This window comes from Zonotrichia albicollis, chromosome 1 (genome assembly GCF_047830755.1).
Source record: "Zonotrichia albicollis isolate bZonAlb1 chromosome 1, bZonAlb1.hap1, whole genome shotgun sequence".
In the NCBI taxonomy this organism is placed as follows: domain Eukaryota; kingdom Metazoa; phylum Chordata; class Aves; order Passeriformes; family Passerellidae; genus Zonotrichia; species Zonotrichia albicollis.
The window spans coordinates 93,385,940-93,404,111 of record NC_133819.1 but is presented as its reverse complement, the minus strand read 5'-3'; the positions used below and the strand labels follow the sequence as shown (position 1 = coordinate 93,404,111).

At 34.9% G+C, this 18,172-nt stretch overlaps 1 protein-coding gene across 8 annotated transcripts in view; it reads left to right on the top strand.

Moving 5' to 3' along the window:
- The window catches only part of LOC102067773 (dynein axonemal heavy chain 5), a 156,684-nt gene that overhangs the window by 21,641 nt on the left and 116,871 nt on the right, over positions 1-18,172 (top strand). For all 8 annotated transcript variants that reach the window (XR_012581608.1, XM_074547041.1, XM_074547036.1 and 5 more), the window contains exons 20-34: positions 392-531; positions 2,157-2,308; positions 4,440-4,647; positions 5,302-5,389; positions 5,501-5,624; positions 5,739-5,902; positions 7,039-7,131; positions 8,257-8,460; positions 10,252-10,332; positions 10,416-10,820; positions 10,965-11,083; positions 12,544-12,680; positions 13,716-13,878; positions 16,304-16,415; positions 16,775-16,903. Coding sequence is in view for 7 of the 8 variants with exons in the window: in XM_074547041.1 (XP_074403142.1) it covers positions 392-531; positions 2,157-2,308; positions 4,440-4,647; positions 5,302-5,389; positions 5,501-5,624; positions 5,739-5,902; positions 7,039-7,131; positions 8,257-8,460; positions 10,252-10,332; positions 10,416-10,820; positions 10,965-11,083; positions 12,544-12,680; positions 13,716-13,878; positions 16,304-16,415; positions 16,775-16,903 (2,319 nt within the window). In the remaining variant the exon portion in view is untranslated. The remainder of the gene's footprint in view (positions 1-391; positions 532-2,156; positions 2,309-4,439; positions 4,648-5,301; positions 5,390-5,500; positions 5,625-5,738; positions 5,903-7,038; positions 7,132-8,256; positions 8,461-10,251; positions 10,333-10,415; positions 10,821-10,964; positions 11,084-12,543; positions 12,681-13,715; positions 13,879-16,303; positions 16,416-16,774; positions 16,904-18,172) is intronic.

The following is an 18,172-nucleotide window of genomic DNA, read 5'->3' as shown; positions in this document are numbered from 1 at the left end:
TCTTAAAAGCAATTTTAGTGCCCTCAAAAGTGTAGAGATTAGGCTTCCCAATATTTCTCCCCAGTTACTGATGGAGAAGCTGAGATGAAAAGGCAAATTAACTTCCAGAGAATGTAGCTGCAGAACCAGAATTAAACTTGGGAAGTCCTGGGAGCCAAGAGGTTAGGGCACAGTGAAAGAGTCACAAAAAATTGAAATCAGTGTAAAATATCAATTGATCAATACTTTGGGAAATCCATATATTTCTAGAGGAGGCTGAAGAAGAAATAAATATTTTAAAAATCCTCTCCAGTCATTTACATGTCTTTGTGTGATCCAGTTACATCACACTACATGTAAGTACCAAACTGGTGTCTTATTTTCTATTTCTTTTTTTCACTGTGACATGAAGGAGTTATTTGTAAACTTAGACCCAATGGTCCTGGAAGTACTTTATGAGACAAAATACCTGAGAAAAATGCATTTTGAAGTCCCAGATGTTGTCCTTGGCTTGTGTGCAGATGAAGAACAGATTAAAAGACATCAAAGGGAGTGAGTGAACACTTTTTGGATTTGTTTCTCATCTGCAAATGGAAATCCCTGCTTTTGAATCTGTTGCATATATTGCTTTTGATTTATTATAATTTTTATCTTTGATGGAGTTTAATTGAAATTTAATTGCCTTCCCCTGTATTTCTAAATTAACATGCAGTTGTTCCTATATAGAGACATGTCTCATTACTTGGAAACGCCTACATGTTTTTGTTTTGTTACTTCAACAGCTGCTCTCTAAGTGGAGCTCCTAGGTACTGCTATTATTATTGTTAGAGTGCATCTGTGCTCTCTAATATAGCAATTCCACTCCAAAATATTACATTTAGCATCAGAAGTTTTTCCTGTTAGAAAAATAAGCTGGAATTAACCACTTGATTGCTGCACAACCCTAACATTTGAAAAGGGAATATGTTGCCTAAATTATAACTTTGTCTCTCATGTTGAACATCTAAATTCACTTTTGTTGATTTAAAATAGTTTCTTTCTGTTTCTTGTAACAGTTCAAATCTCTGCTGCAAAAGTTCTTTCATTCACAGGCATGCTGGCTGTTAATTCTAGAACTCTCTAAACAGGGATATTCAGTCTTAAAAAAGCAATGTCTTGTGAGGACTGTTCTTCATTTCTTAATTAGAATTGGACAAGAAGGGATGAAATTTAAAGAGTTTCATAAGTACTTCAACCCTTCCTCACTTTTTCTGTTGTTGAAATTTTCAGTCTTACAATGCATCATTTTTCATTGATTTTCTGTGGAGTGTTTAAAGACAACTAACCATAAATTTTTAATGTGCAAGACAAACTCTGCATGCTACAGATCTCCAAAAAGCAGCAGCCCCAAATTTTTCCATCCAACAGGAATAAAAGTACAGAAAATTTTAGCATTAAAAAAAGAAAGCCAAACTTATCTTCTACTCTAAAAAACTTTCATACTGACTACCCAAGCAAAGAAGAAATATTTAGGGGTGTAGATTTTTGACTTACAACATTTAAAAACCAATTCTGGGTATAATCTCAGTATATGGTAGTAACAATGATGTCTAAAGTCATGATTTTAATCTGGTCCAAAGCACAGCTATTTCTGTGTTTGCAGCAGTTCTTGTAAGAAACCCATTGTACATCTGACCTTTGAATTATATTTGCATCTAATTCTTGTTTATGCAGTTTCTTTGTGTAGCTTCATTTTCATGGAACTGCATTGATAAGCCTTGTTTTAGAATTTGGACTAATTTTCTTTGGAATCTGTGATTCTAAGTTGTTTGTATGTAGATTTTCTTATAAACAATGTAATTTCTTGCCATGTCTTGTGAGATGGAAAAATGTAAACAAAAAAGCCATGTTTTCAATTTTCTGTTTCAATTTTTTTTTTAAATTGTAAATAATTTTTCTTGGGAGAAAAAATCTGTCAGTTAATCACAGTCACTTTGCTGGAGGTACTTATTTCTTCAGTCTGGTTCTGCTTTTGGTAAGGACAAAGAGGCCTGGTTGGAGTTAGGAAGAGCTGGGAAGTGTTCTTATTTTTAAGATGGGATCAGAATTTGCAAACCTTATTAACAGAAAATGTGTTCAAAATTCTGTGTTCCAAACATCTGAATTAAGCACATTGTGAGCGTGATCACGTCTTTCAGACTCCAGAACCTGTTGATCATTTACAAGGAACACCTGAATAGGATCCCTGTTGTGCTGAAGCCACTGATGAAGCCATGGATAGGGCAAATTGAGGATGCCTTTACCCCAGGCCTGATGCAGCTGTCCTGGACTTCTTTGAACATCAATAAATGTAGGTAATAGGAGAAGTGGTGAGCCATTCACACTGTGAGGTGCCTGCATTTATTTTTGCTTCTCTGTGAAAAATGTGTTTGTGGACTGATCTTTTCACTTTAGGTGGATAATTTTAGCCCAACTGTTACAAGAGTGTGAGACAAGATAATGAATATGAATATTTTAATAATATCTTTTCTATAAAAACCCTCTTCAGAATTTATGCTGAACATTCTAAAAGTGGCATGTCTGAAGTCAAGGTTGGAGATTTTTTCCCAAATACTATTTTTTTTCCAAGAAAACTTTTATTAGGCATTGAGATTTTCCACACAACCAGTAAGACACAACCTTAACCCTATCAAATACAGCATAAAATTGATTAACTGTTGTAAAATGTCATTGAAATGGGCATATATAAAACCATCACCAAGACTTTCATGTTGCAGTTTCATGAGAAAACAGTAACTCATGCTTGTAAATTAGCTTTTCAGTTGAGGTTGATTGATGTTAGGCTTTCCCTTCTTCAAAAGGAATAGCAGCAATATAAGCAGGAGCAATATAAATCTGAAAGTGCAATGTGGCACAGGTTTGTGCAACTGTTTATTTATGACTTTGCCATGTGGCACTGGTGCACAGGGCTCTGACCAATGCTTAAGGCAGGGCTGGTGACCTTTCAGCTTTACTTGGCCTTTGCCTGACCAGAGAACAAGAACCAAATGGCAAGGGTTTCTTTATATTTGTTTTATAGCTCTAAAATGAATTTTTGTGTTTTAATGTTTTGCATTTTTAGTAACACATGATAAGGAAGGTCCTTACAATAGTATTTATTTATTTATTCATTCATTTAGGTAATCTCTGAACCGCTTTGAGTATCTAAATAGGTATAATTCAGGTTGTAATGGTTATTTGTATCACCACTGGTTCTGGTGGAAACTGTCCCTGTTGAACAATTTAGATGTAACACAGGGCTGTTTTAATCTGGGCTTTTCCTGCTGCTGCTGCAGCTGAAATGCAGTGACACCTAGAAGGGAATTCTTTTCTAGAGTGTATGCACCGTGTCTTTTTAAAAATGGGCAATGTCTGATATGCCCAAAATGTGTGTTGGACACCTACAAATTAGCCCCTGGTTTGGTGTACACAAAACAGCTCTTTACCTGCCAGTGATGTGCTGAACTCAAACTTAATGTCTTATGTGTCTTTTTTCCATCTAAGAGAACTCCATCTAGAAATATAGGAGTCCATAGTTGCCTTCTAGACTAAAACTGAGGAGAAACAGCAGAAAAATAGATTTAGGGCTACTAAATTTATATATTTAAAAAAACAAAGAATCCAAGGAATTCGTTTGACTGCTTTTCCATTTTAGACTATAAAAAAAGTCAAGTTCCATCATTAACTTCCTTGCAGCAAGAAATGACATTTCCCACTTAAAACATCAGCACTTGGACAGTCCTGTCACACTGCTGTGCCTTAGATTTTTAGTGATTTCTATCTACATATAGTAGAAGTTTACATATATATATATTTATATATATAAAATGTTATGGTAATAATAGTGACAAAGGACATAAGGTGCTGTATTTCTTTCTATTTTGCAATGGAAGTATGAAAGGGGAAGAATTTTTCCAGTCTATTCAGAAACAGCAGAAGCAGTTAATTTTATCTTTAGTTTAATAAACACATTTGTTAAAGCAATAAGTTTATCTGTTTCCAAAGTAAATTAGGTCATACAGATGGAAGAAGAAATCTAAGTCTTGGCTGGGGGAATTTTAGTAATTTCATTTATAAGTTAATTGCAATGGTGAAGTCTGCTATGCATATATGTGGGAGGAACAAAATAATTTTTGGGCACTGGCATCCTTTGTGTTTTCTGTTCTGTTTTGTTGATCCTTTTCATTACAATGTTATTACCAAAAATAAGTGATATTTTAAAGAATATTGTTCTGCTTATTATGAGATGTTTTAATATAAAGAGGAAAATATACAGCAAGTCCATCATGTTTCAGGCCTTCATTTCATATTTCATTGCCATTACATCCTCATTTTATTGTAAAACCTGGGGGAAGGCAGGAGTGGATGGGAGGACGGGGAGATGAGACTTAGGAGGTCTGTGTTCTGCATTGATTTGTTTTCATTTTTTTATCATTGTTTAGTTATTCAGAATGTTTACAGTACCCTGAGGGAGTTGGACTATGTAGTCAAAGCAGCATCTGATACCCTGGAATGCAGAATTGAAAGAATTCTGAAGGACATGTCAAACACTGCTCTGATAGTTTTGCCAGAAGATGAACCTGCAGATGTGACTTCTTTCTTGGAACAGATAGAAAAGCTTGCTGCCTCTACTGCTCCCAAACTGTCTCAGTAGGTTTCTTAATTGCACAGGCTTGAAGGCCATTTTTGGGAGGGTTTATTTACTTACTACTTTTGTATGCATAGAGGTTTTACTTTTAAAATGTTATTGTAACAGAGTACTAGTGTAGAGAAAAGTGATAGTCTTAGTATGCAGGGGAAAAACTCCAAAGTCTCTTGAGCACAACAGTTGTGAAATAGCATAGTATTGGCATTTAGTATTCATTTAGCCTTTCTTACATTTTTTCTCATAGCATTCTAATAAATAGCAAGAAAAATGAAGTTGGATAGGACCTGAATTCTCATCCACATGTTTCTTAATGCTTCTTTTGTTTTTATTTTAATCATTCTGATTTCAGATTATCTTACTGTCTCATCATGATAAACCTGTTTTATTAGCTATAGCTGGAAAAAACTTTTTTTAAATGAAATTATTATGGAGTCCAGTTGAATCAGATATAATAGGATCTGACAAATGGGTTTGATGTTAGTTAGTAAGTTTTAAACTTTCTACATGCCCAAGGAATAGGAGCAAACAGAAAAAAGCATTGAAAGGGCATTTCCCTGCACACAAGTGCAGTGGGACAAGGGGTGTGTGCCTGGGAAATAACAAAGGGTATTCTTTATGTTTGATTCCCTATGGGTGACTGTAAGGTTGTTTTGTAGGCAGAGCCAACAAGTGGAATGCTCTGCGTACGAGCTTATAGATATTCTCAAGCACAGTCTGAAAGCAGATGCTGGAACAACTCTAGAGGTAAGACCTCTACAGTGTAAAATGAAAAGCAGCCTAGTCAGATATTTGATATTTCATTTATATGCTGGATAATCTGGTTATTTACCCAAAAATTTCCCTTTCACTGTTCAGGATTCCTTTGCCTGTACACATCTTGACATGAAACAGAAAACACGCTGCCAGGAATGTGTGTCCTGTAGCTACTATAACCTGATGGGACAGCTTTGTCAGAAGAATACTGACTCTTTGATCAGATGTGAGTCTGGTTTTTTCAGATATGTTGAATTTTTAAAATAAAACTTTAATATTTTTTTTCCCCAAGCTTATTGTAGTAAAAAAAATTTCTCACTTAAATATTACATTTATTTAGGCACAAAGATTTCTTTGGAGTCCTTAAGACATCGACTGCATGTTATTGACTCCAGGTATCAGACAACTAAGTTTGCAGAGGCACACAGGGTTCCTTTGCTCAGAACTGAAATTCATCTGGCTATTCCAAATATTGTCTTGAGACCAAGTCTTGAAGATATTCAGGTAACAAAATAATTTGACATCTCAGTCATCTACAAGAAAACATTTATAAATGCATTGTTTTAAAGCAGTATGTGCAAGTTTTAAGAGTGTAGGTTTATATGTGCAGGTATAAGAACTAAAAGGAAGGAGAAGGAAAGGTAAAAAGCCACTTGAGTTCATGATGACAGTGGGTACTAAGGGCATGGAACCACAGATCAGGTTTGTTATACAGGCTATTAGAAGGAACTGTTTCTATCAAAGCTCAGTAAGTGAGTAATTCACAAATCTCTACTTAGAGGCAAACATTTCAAAATGAGTGAAAAAGTAAAAATTAATGCCATCAGTACAGCCTGACTTTCTAGTCTCTTTTAACTCTTTCAGAATTTAAAGTCAGTTTAAAGTATCATTCATAAATTCAGCAGTAGTGAAATGTAAAGAAAAATATTACCAGCCTAAATCCCTAAACTGAAAAAATGTAAACACTCTTTTAAACTTACACTAGTTTAGCAAAACTTTTACACACATATGTGCAATATCCTATGATGTCTGAAATTATTCAGAGTATTAGTTGTTCATGGTGTTGATTTCTGGACTTTTTATTTAACATAGTGACTGTCAAGATCAGTGGCTGAGTTATTTCTCAAGTTTCATGTGCAGCCTTAATGGTGTTGTCAGTAAGAAATTAGGCCACAAAGTGTGATTTTAAAATACCACGCATAGAGGAAGTAATCTGATAATTTCTGTAGCTGCCTATATAGATTACAGACTATACCATCACAAATTCAGACAAATGTATTCAAGCAAGCATTCTGGTGTGAACATGAAAACCATTATTAAAACACATAGCAATGTTTATAAGCAGTTTAAAGGGAAATAGTACTTGAACTAAATTATAATGCCCAATGATTGATGATTACTGTTCATAAAGGTCTCTTTTGCTTGAAAACCACATAAACTTGGAAGGACTCTAATAAAACTTTATGGAGTACTCTTTCCCCTTATAAAATGTGTTTTTTGGATGATCCTATGTCATGCTTCTTAGAGTATTTCCTTTAAAGACAGAGGTACAATTTTTCAGCCTTGGTATTGTTTGGATGATCATCCCCCACCCACATAATATCTCTGTGAGCTCAAGATGAATGTTTCATTTTTTTCAGAGTGCTGTAAACAAAGCAGTAAATATCATTCTATCAGTAGCCAAAGATATTCCCCTATGGAAATTTGCTTACTTACATCATAAACAGCAGCAGGTGAGTATTTTACTTTGATTATTTAAAAAATTTGGTACTTTGCTTAGCATTTCTTAAGATTATATTCTGTACCAATACTTTGACTTGTTACCTGGTGGATCTTAGTGTTAAGTGAAAGCCTAGTTTTTAATTTCTATGCCAATTAATAAAACATCTTATGTTTGGTAGTTTCTAATATTAAAATCAAAAGTTGCTTTAAAAAATATTTTAAATAGACTGTTCAGATATAATGATGATAGTGTAGAACAAACATTATGTGTAAGTTCTACCAGCTGAATATAAATTATTATCACTTTTCCCAGGTGAAACTCTAAAGTTAAACTGCAAGCCTTCATATGACACCTATAATACTACAGTTAATACAGTACAAATATTTTAACTGGCATCAAAATCAGTACTAAAGCCTTGGGAAGGTCTGAGGTTTAGATAGTAACTGAAATTTGTTGAAGGACATGAATGCACAGTACTGGTAATCATGTGCGCTTAATTGTCTCACCTGAGAACAAAATACAAATGTATGAAGATCTGTGCTGAAAAGTGTCTTTGTAAAAATTTTTTCTTTTGTTGATATGACATGAAAAGCAGATCAACTCTTTTCAGTGAAAAAACCCACATTCAAGTCCTGAAAATAAATAATAATTAAGATTAAAAAAAAACGAGCTAGGAGAGAGTTGACTGAACTCTGTTCTGTTAAGCAGAATGTTATCTTATTTCCAAGCATCCAACTCTTCACTGCCTCCAGGACTTTCTATGGCCAAGAATGGATATAGATTGTAATTCTAAACTAAAGAAGGTAGAAGGACTTTAGCAGATGTGTAGGAGGAGAAAACAGCACAATTGTACTTGTATATGGTGCATGTTTGACTGATGTAATTCAGAAATTATTAATACAGAGCTCTGCATGACAATTTTTTATAAAATCAGCTTTAGCATAGAACTATAGCTCTGTAAAAATTCAAGCTGAGAACAGGGAGTCTCCCTGTGGATGTTTCTCTGCACTTTTTGTCTGTTCTAAGAAGTACTTATTATTTTAGCCTCACTGCATATTCTGTAATTTAAAAATAAAAAATGAAATCCCAAACAAACTAGTGGACTTTTTTTTTTTTCTTGTTTAATTCATACCAGGTTGAACAAGCTGTTGCTTTAGAGTCAGGTGATGAGAGCAAACTCACCAGGATGGTGGCACTGAAACCTTTAGACAAGCAGATCGTCGAACACAAGGATGTAAACAAAGTGGTGATCCAACTAAGTACAATTATTTTGGCTCTTAAAACGGAAGCCCTGGTTCTTCTGAAGACGTTTTCTGAATTTTCGGACATCTGGAACAAGGTTAACTCCAAGCTCAATATAATATGTTGCTGTGTTGTTAAATCTAAATACATTTAAAAAAAGAAGGTTGTTGGTTGCCTAAGGAGTCTGTGCTCAGTAGGAAGCATTGGTTTCATGGTAGAATCCATACTTCCATAATTCCTGTCTGCTCTTGTGTTGACCAGAACTTAGAAAACTTTACAATTAAAGCATCTAAGAAAGAAAGCAGAAGTGAAGGAATTTTGGAGCATAAACAAGTTATGCTTTCATATACTTATCCATCTTTCTCACAGCATCTTGTCTGCAGGTGTTATGAAAAACAGTAGTTGAGCAGAATCTCATAGATATTGGAGACTACAAAGCTATTCCTGAATATTAAACTGAGTAGTTCTTCTCAAGCAACCACTGCTGAACGATATTTTTCTATTTCTTCACACACACACACACACACACACACACACACAGACATGCAAAAAGATAACTTCTATCTAGGAAATCTTTCAGCAATGAAAGTTCAAAAGCTGAAGTGAATCTGGGCTGATGGAGTTATCTTCATTAGGAAGTGGGTCCAGTCACATGAATGGTAAAGCTCTAAGGAGTATTTTGTCAAGAGATTCATCATGAAATAAAACATTCTGACTGGTGAAATTCAGCTCTGTGAATGGACAACTACTGGTCTCACCTATCAGAGGTGCTTTAGGAAGGCCAAGAAATAAGTAATCAAAACAGGAGTAATCTTATCTTTGCTCACTATTTTTAACTTTTCCTTCCTAAATAAACCCTTAAGTGACCTCATTCTCACAGCTGACTCTTCTGTCTGGCCTGAGAGAGGGCTTTTTCACCTTTTTGTGGCTTCTGAAGTTCCAAAGCTTAATGCTCAGTTTGGTTGAGGTACTGTTTGAGCTAAGAACATGTTGGTGGTATGTCATTTCACCCAGAAAGATACAATCAGATTGGATGATGCCGAAGAATGATGTTTCTTTTTTACTAAAATATTCTAAAATAATCAATTAACCTGGTTCATTAACTTGAAATTCCTCAGGAGTTGTCACTGTTCCCCCACCTTTACAATCTCTGTTGGTCGTAGAGGTGCAAACAGATTCTCAGGGATCTCAGTGCAGACTGCAGGGGAATATCACTGGGAGGGGTGAAGATCATCTGTTTGTAATTGAACAAAGAATCTTGCACATTTGTTGAGCTGGTGACACTGATTTCTCACCTCTGCAGAGACTGGCCTATCTTGTGAAAAGGAAGGATGCTCAGTGCTTTATTGCCTAGAAACAATCTTCAAAATGCCCTCCCTCCCCTTGGATCCATCCTTCCCTGCCAAACTGTTTTCTTCAAATGGCCAGGAGGCCATCTGCACCTAGAAACTGCAGTTTAACGATGCTGTTTCAGGAAGAGTGAAGATAACTGAGTGCAATTCCTCCCATTTAAATACTTGTTAGAAGATGTGAACTGCTTTCGTGGGGTTACAGACAGAAGGAAGACTAGAAAATATTTCCCACAAAATTTTACCACCTACATTGTAAATCCTGTAGTAACATTTGGATGGATAAGAGATATTGTGACCTGTGTCAGTTTCTGGGTTACAGATTTCAAGTTCTTTAAAGAGTACTATGCAAAAAATAAGAGACAGGAAAGGCAGTTCAAGTAAAATAATTTGTGCTTATACCAATTAATGCTTATATCTCAAGTCCTTTTAGAGAGGGAACATTTTGTGTTTGTACAATACATCAGGCAGCTGGGTGCCCAGTAGGTTATTATAATACCAATGCTAAATATTCATTAAAATAAACTTCTTTTAAGTAGGATCCAGAAGAAAAAGTGAAGGAATTTATAGATACTAAACCAACGATGGCTGAATTCCAATCTCAAATCAGATACTTTTCTGTAAGTATTTTATCTTTAGTAAAAATGAACTGTTCAGATAAATTTCAGTGAAATTAAATGCTGAACACTTGTATTTTTCTTAGCAATTAGAGATGCAAATCAGAGAACTGCCCAATCATTGTGCACTGCAATCACTGGAAGTTGCAACAGAGTCATTGAAAATAGCTTTAATTCAGGAATGCCGCTCAGGACAAAGAACATTTGGATTAGCTTTAAATAAAAAGTCTGCCACAGATGTGGGTGAAATTTATTCATTCATTGAAAATGTTAGCAAGAGGTTAAGCAGACCTATCCAGGACCTCGATGATGTACGGGAAGCAATGGAAGCACTGAGGGAGATCCGAGAGAATGAGATTAAAATTGACATGACAGTTGGACACATAGAAGAATCTTATTCTGTGCTTCATAAATACAATCTGCTCTTTCAAGATGAAAATACAGAAAGAGGTGATGGATTGGCCTATGCCTGGAAGAACCTAAACACACAGGTATTGTAGTTATGTTATTTCTCAAATAATTATATCAGCTCTCTTAATATTGAAGTGATAGAATAAACCTATTTACCTAATTAATTTTTTGATTTCCCACATTCATTTTTTTCTACCTGTTTTTTTCTCTTTGTCTGCATATAGGCACAACAGGTTGAGGACTTGCTGCTGAAAGTACAGCCAGTCATGAAAACAGATTTACTGAGAGATGTTCAGAAATTCCAAATTGGCACTGCAGGATTTTATAAAGAATATGATGGAAAGTAAGTGACCTGTATTGTGATACAATTATGCTTCATTAGTGATTGTTTGAAAATATTATATCTAAAGGGCTTCAGAAAATAAACACAACACAGCATCTCTGTATATATTACACCTGAAAAAAGGCCTAATTTCAGAATTATATAAGGTGGGCAGCTTTGACAGTCTTACTGTCAAAGATTTGTTCCTGTAATTTCAGTGCTGGAGTCAGTGATAGTCCATAAGGGCTTATAGATTGTAGGGGAAAAAAAATCACATTCTCAATCCAGATTAAAATGTAATGGGTTTTTTTGGGGTCTTAATAAATCTCTTTGAGGGATATTTAACAGTAAATAATAAAACAGTGTCTTGGATGTGACTGGAGATACCAATTCTCAATATTTCTAAATTCACTGTTTTAAACTTACTTTATCACTTTTGAAGATGTAAATTGTGGTTCGTTGGATCCTTCTACAGTAGCAAAGAAAGAGAGACAGGATTTGGCTTGCTCCATTATGGCTCTAGGACAATACCTGACCTTTGAGGGCATCCCTCCTCCTTTGGTGACCGCAGAGCAGCCTGGTTCCCACTGGACTGTGTCTCATCCTGGTTACCTTCCCTAGACCTGCCCCATACCCTGCTTTACTGACTCACCTTCCCTGCTTGACCTTAGTCCTGTGTAATTATTGTGGACTTGGCTAAAGACCTGGACTATCACTGGAACCTGATTACCACCCTGAGGGCCCTGATTTTCCTGCTCAGGTTCTGTGGGATCATGCCTTGGCTGCTTTTGCTGACTCTGTTTCTGCTTTCATCTCCTGGTCCCATTTCCCTTGCCAAGCAGCCAGCCTGCTCTGCCTTCTGCCCATCTGCCTGAATTTCTTTCTAGAAATAACCATGGCACAACAGAGGATGACAGAATTCCCATCCCAAAATATTATGATATGGCCAAGAAGTGGTCCCAGGTGTGAAAACTGGGATTTGCAGAACTGGGACTGCAGGAAACACAGTCCTGAGATGTGCTCATTAGGCAAAATGGGTTTTTTTTCTGATATTTTTATGACTACTTAATTATGGTTCTCATGCCAGCTACACAATTTTCACTCCTGATTTATGTATCTGCTATCTTCCCCGTTTTAAAATAGAAATGAAAATAATTATTAAAATTTGTTTCACAGAAGAAACAGGAAGTAACAAAGATAAAATATTTGCAGATCTTTAGCTGTTTGTAAGATGTATGGTAAAACAGATGAATTTTTTTATTGGAAAAGAAATTGGGTTTTCTTTCAGGGACTACTGAATATGTAATCTTGGTACACTGAATAAGTGCTGCATTTTTTCTTTTAGTGTCTTGTGAAAATTTACAGAATAAATGTTAAAAAATATTACATTATGTTCAGTAAGTACCGTTTGGGTTCTGTTGTGCTTCTTTGTGAAGCCTGTATGATTGGAAAATTCACTGAATGTTTTTTGGTTTTTACAGGGGTCCCAGTGAGGACAATATTCCTCCCCATGAAGCAAGTGACAGATTACAGATCTTTCAAGCTAAATTTGATCAACTGTGGAGGAAGTATCTCTCTCTTTCTAGTGGGGAAGAATTATTTGGTCTTCCCATCACAGGTAGTTTCTCAGGGGATAAGGGTACCTGTTTCTAGGCTATTAAGCTTTTCTCATTATTGCTGCTAAATTCATGAAGATTTAGAAAAATTGTAGAAAAATTCATTGCAGACAAATCTCCTTCTAGTAAATTATTATAGTCTTTCCTATGAAAAGCAACTGGCTCTCAGTGGGCACATACATAAGCATCAGGTGGAAAAATACTGCACTGCTCTGTGTGTCTCAGGGTACAGATGCTTAGCTCTCTTGCTTTTTCTCTTCAGAGCTAAGCACATCTCCTGGCAGTATTCTGCCCCGTACAAATTTGGGAAACGTTGCCAAAGTACTCAAATTGTCCCTGCTCCAGTTGCATAATGAATTCCCTTGGGCTATGCAACTGCTCTGTAATGTCCTTATGCCTCCTAGTCAGACACAATTCCTTTGGAAGATTGTGGTGTGAACTACAGCAGAATGTATGATGAGCACTTTAATTTGTGCATACTAAATTGAGTACATTTTCCTGTCTGAGGACATATGCAGTAATTCAAATATATTTTGCTCGGAATTCCAAAAGATATGAGAGAAAGTAACTAAAACATTTATATTAAGGATGTCCATTTAAAATACTTTTATTATCTAATATATTCTATATATTTAATTTGAAAGCACACCATCATCCCCAAACTCTTCCCCTTAAGTAATCAGTGTAAATTGACATAGGGGACATTTAGGTTCTTGTCTAAAATTATATTGTATTTCATTTCCATTTCATCTACTTTTCAACATTGTTTCCCTCAATTATGAGATTACTGCTACAGAAGAATATTAATTAAAAAAAATCAGCTATCTAAACAATTACTGTGCATCAAAATCTGTTGTAATCATAATATAAGTGAAAAAGTTTGTCTTCCTAGACACTATCCAGAAAACTGCAAGTCTGATTTCATTCATTTATTAAATAACATTAGTAGAAATGCATTGATTCTTATGTTCATGAATACATTTGACATGAACTCCTAATTAACATGCACGAATTTCCAATTTTAAAATTTGAAACAGAGTATCCTGAACTCCACAGAATTAAACGTGAACTTACCTTGCTTCAGAAACTTTACAGTCTTTATGATACAGTTACTTCCAGTACTGACAGATACAATGAAATGCTTTGGAATGATTTAAATATTGAAAAACTTAACAGTGAGCTCCTGGAATTTCAAAGCAAGTAAGTTGGTTTTTGGTTGAAGTACGTGCAATTTGTATTTCTAGCTCTGCTTTTTAATCAGCTTGTGAAAATTTCTCCAAGAGGCTGAAGAATGTTGGTCCATCTTGTGCTCAGTGTTGGGCACAGCTGCCCTGTGGTGCAATATGCAGCTGGTTTGTGAGTTACCTGAGCCTTGTTGGGGTGTGTTGACATGGTAGGCTGTAGCTTAAACAAGCAATAAACAAGGTGCACAAACCTGTGTCAAGGTGGTTGTAAGTATAAATAACTTTAAAGCTGATTTTATACAGTACCTTCTTAGTGATTTTGTTTACAGCTAATTAATTCTTAGTCCATGATATTACATGGAATTTTGAACCTATTGTTTACTTCTGCACATTTGTCTAAATTGTAATTGTTATTTCAAGAAGGATAAATAGCCACACTAAATTCTGAGGGCCTATTTATGAAGTTTGAAGCAATAATATTTTCCACAAAAAGCTGACTGAGCTGTCTTTTAGTCATTAATTTGAAAAAAAACCCCTCTTTTTAAAAAATAAGAGTAGTAAAAATGAATGTATGTGAAACATAACTGCATTTGGACAATGTATCGTCCCATTTCAGTAGAATTCTGGAATCTGCATCATAGTTTTTTCTGTAGTTAATTATATTTTACAGTCTGTTGGACTTTTCATGCTTTCTTCTCCAGAACCCTGGAGGAAGCCATGCACAAAAGTTTTCATTTATGTATTTCTCTTTGAACTTCATGTGTGACATTTTTGTTTTTTCTCTGAAGTGTTGAGCTATATTTGGAGCAGTGTGACTACCAATAGGTAATAAATGCTTTTATTGTAATAAAAGTCCAATCCAATGCTATCCTTCTTTTGGCAATTTGCTAACATTATTGCATCAAGCTATTCTCTTTAAAGGCAGAGAAATTGAAACAACATACAGGAACATAACAGAAATAGCTAAGGTGATATGCTGTGTTAAGAAAGAAGCAGAAATGTTAGAAGTGAAATTACTGCTTTAGACTAATTGCAAAGATATGCATTGTTCTTTAATGTAATTTTGTTTTGCTACCTTTTAAAAATAATAATATAATAGATAACTTATAATTATGAAAAGTACAAAAAAAAACCCTTTAGGAAAAAATAAATCCAATTAGAAAGAAATAATAAGAAGAAATATTTAGAAAACATTGTAAATGTTTATAATAACAGTTGGAGAGAAGTTTCCCTTTATATTTTACTGTGATACAGTGTATAGAGAATGTCCAGTAAATTTATGACAAAAATGTAAACCTGATCAATGGAGTAGTTTTTTAACATAATATGCAGCTCATGAAACTTGCTTTTAGAAGACATTATTGAGACTAAGACAAAGGACAAAGTTATTTGAATTTTTTAAAAGATTGCCATTTTTATTACCAAGCTGAGAGATCCCATTTCCAATAGCCATCCCTAGACAAGTTTATTATATGTTACTTGCTATGCCTCAGGATAGAAGTAGCCAGGAACTGCACCTTAAAGCCTTCTTGATGCAAGACAGAGTATAAATTTTCCATTCTGCAAAGCTTTTCTCCAGTGTATTTAATGCTATCTACTGTTAGATTCAAGATGAAAGACTGTAGCAGTTATTGTAGTGCCATGACAGGATGCATATGTTCATCTGCCTCTCACCAGCAAGCAGTGAAGAATTTGCACATGTTCCAGCATTGTGTGACAGATCTGTCTGATTCTGAGCTGTGAAAAATGGAAAACTTTTTTGAAGGAATTTGTCGTTATGGGGAGGTTTTATGCAGTTTTTAGTTTCTGGAATTGAGCTGTAAGAGAACTGCTGTCAGTCTTTGGTCCATAGCTTTGGCAGATGAAAATTGGCAATTCTGGTTTAGAAGGGAGAGGAGCTGTGACTATTCACAGTACAAGAGGTTCTTCATTTTAAATTTGCATAAAGGAAATTTTTGCTTTGAAAATCTTTCATACAAACCAGGTATGAATTAAGAGTTGTTTGATTGAAACAGAAGTTTTTTCCTCTTTGCAAGCAGAATAGTTTTAGTTTAGGATGTACTTTATTTTACTGGGAAAAAATATGTTGTTTAATCATTTTACCTCTTTACAAGATGAGATGCATTTTCGAGTTTTACTAAAACAATGACACTGCAGGAACTTAATTTCAGGTATGGGTTTGCACAAGAAATTACCTTCCTTTAATTCAAACTGAAATAGAAACCAAACCATTCCAGTGTAATTTGTGCTGTCTTTAGCAGTATTTCATGCCTGCAGTCACCAATGACCAGCCATATATAATATTACCAGCTTGCAGCTGGATTTTTATTTGCAGTCTACTGGTCAACTCATTGAAAAATGGCAATATATTGTAGTATTTAGTGGTGGATGGTGATTATTAAGAATAAAATATTTCTTCTTTCTTTTTGTGCTTTTTAAAGGATCCGAAAGTTACCAAAAGCATTGAAGGAATGGCAAGCTTTTCAAGACCTAAAAAAAAAAATTGATGACTTCACTGAGAGCTGTCCTTTGCTTGAAATGATGAAAAACAAAGTATGTTCAGCATAATAGTTTGGAGATAAGAGACACTTGAGAAACTCTACTGAAGGCCATGTTATATGACTACAAGATGCTTTCCATAATTCTTTTTGATAGATAAAAGCAGCTGTATTTATAGCAAAAAATCTAGTTAGACTTAGTTATAGAAAAATAAACCAAAGGACTTTGTAGTTGTGATTAGAAAGTAATTAGTAAAAGTAAGTAAAAGTGATTAGAATAACTGCTAATGCCTTCAGTGGAATGGAAGTCAAGACTCTTCTATTTGTTTAATAGATGCAGTGCAAAATATGTGATCATTCTAGACCTAAAATTAATAAAATTTTTAAAAATCTCATCCCTGTGGACTTTTCTAGGCAATGTTGTCAAGACACTGGGAAAAAATTGCACAAGTAACTGGGCATCACTTTGATGTTGACTCTGAAAATTTCACTTTAAAAAATGTAATGGATGCCCCTTTATTAAAACATAAAGAAGATATTGAGGTATCTTTTCTGTTTTGTTTTGTTTGGTTGTGGTTTTTTTTGGTAATTATTAACTTGTGATCTGGTGCTCTTTAAATCCTGTTTCTAGTCAGCTTTGTAACATTAAGAATTTGGTACAGTTGAAGAATTCCTTTGAAAAAGTGGAATTTGGTAATTGATGTTGGCACTGATGGTTAGTTTATTTCCCTTTATTCTGGTGAAAATTTAAATATGTAGATGGTATTACACTAATCCTTCCACAGGAGGACTTTTGTTTTAAGAGTAGTGTGATTCTGTCATGCTTCTGATTTAGGGTCTGCCTACTTATATATTTTTTCTTCCCTTTAAATGTCTAACCAGAGAGAAAGAACAGTTGATGTAAGACTGATCCTGCTAAAAATCCTTGGAACACAGTAGAAGAGGAGGATATGGGATTAAAGAAGGATGAAGTTGTTTTGTATTTCAAAAGTGACCCTTCACAAGAGCACAGATAGATGAGAAGGCATATGGAATGTGCACAAGCTGTAAAGCCATTGTCTCCTCTGTTTTGGGGACAGAAGTTGTCTAGCAAGTGCCTTAGCTTCATGCTTGTTAGCTTTTACAAGAACAAAGCATAGCTAAAGCTAAAGAAGTAAAACCCCAAATGTTTCTAACTTTGGTTCCATGGTCACTTAGCTAAATCTGTACTTTTTCTAGAGTAGTGACATCTTTAGTCTTGTTCCACAAGTGAGCATTTTTAAGGCAAAACCATGAAATCAAACCTCTGCTGTACCCAATTCCTGGACAAGGATTTAAGCCTTATGAAAGGTTCGGAGTTCCACCTTACACTTCAGGAAACACTTTAAACCTGCAATAGAATTTTGGGATCCAGTCTGAGTGTTTGATCCTTTTCTCTTTCTCTCTGATGCAATAACCAGCTTTATGACAGTCCTGTCCTCACTGTCTTCAAGAAGCAGCAGACAGGCACATTGTCAGTCTACACTCTGTTCTCAGCATATTTATTGGTTTTGATTGGCAGTGTTTTATTTTCTTTAAACCATTTTGTCAGTTTATTTGATTTCAAATATTAATACATACAGAGAGAAAAATTCTTCCTGCAGATTCAATGACTCAGTGAATTTTGTGTGTGTAAGATGCTAGCAGTAGTGAAGATGAGATATAGCCCATTACATGTACCTGTTACAAGCAGTACTAGAATATAATCTTGTTTGAAATATAATAACTTCGAGGTGTTTAAATGTATATTTTCATTAGCCTGAACTTACACTGAGATCTGGATCAAACCAATAC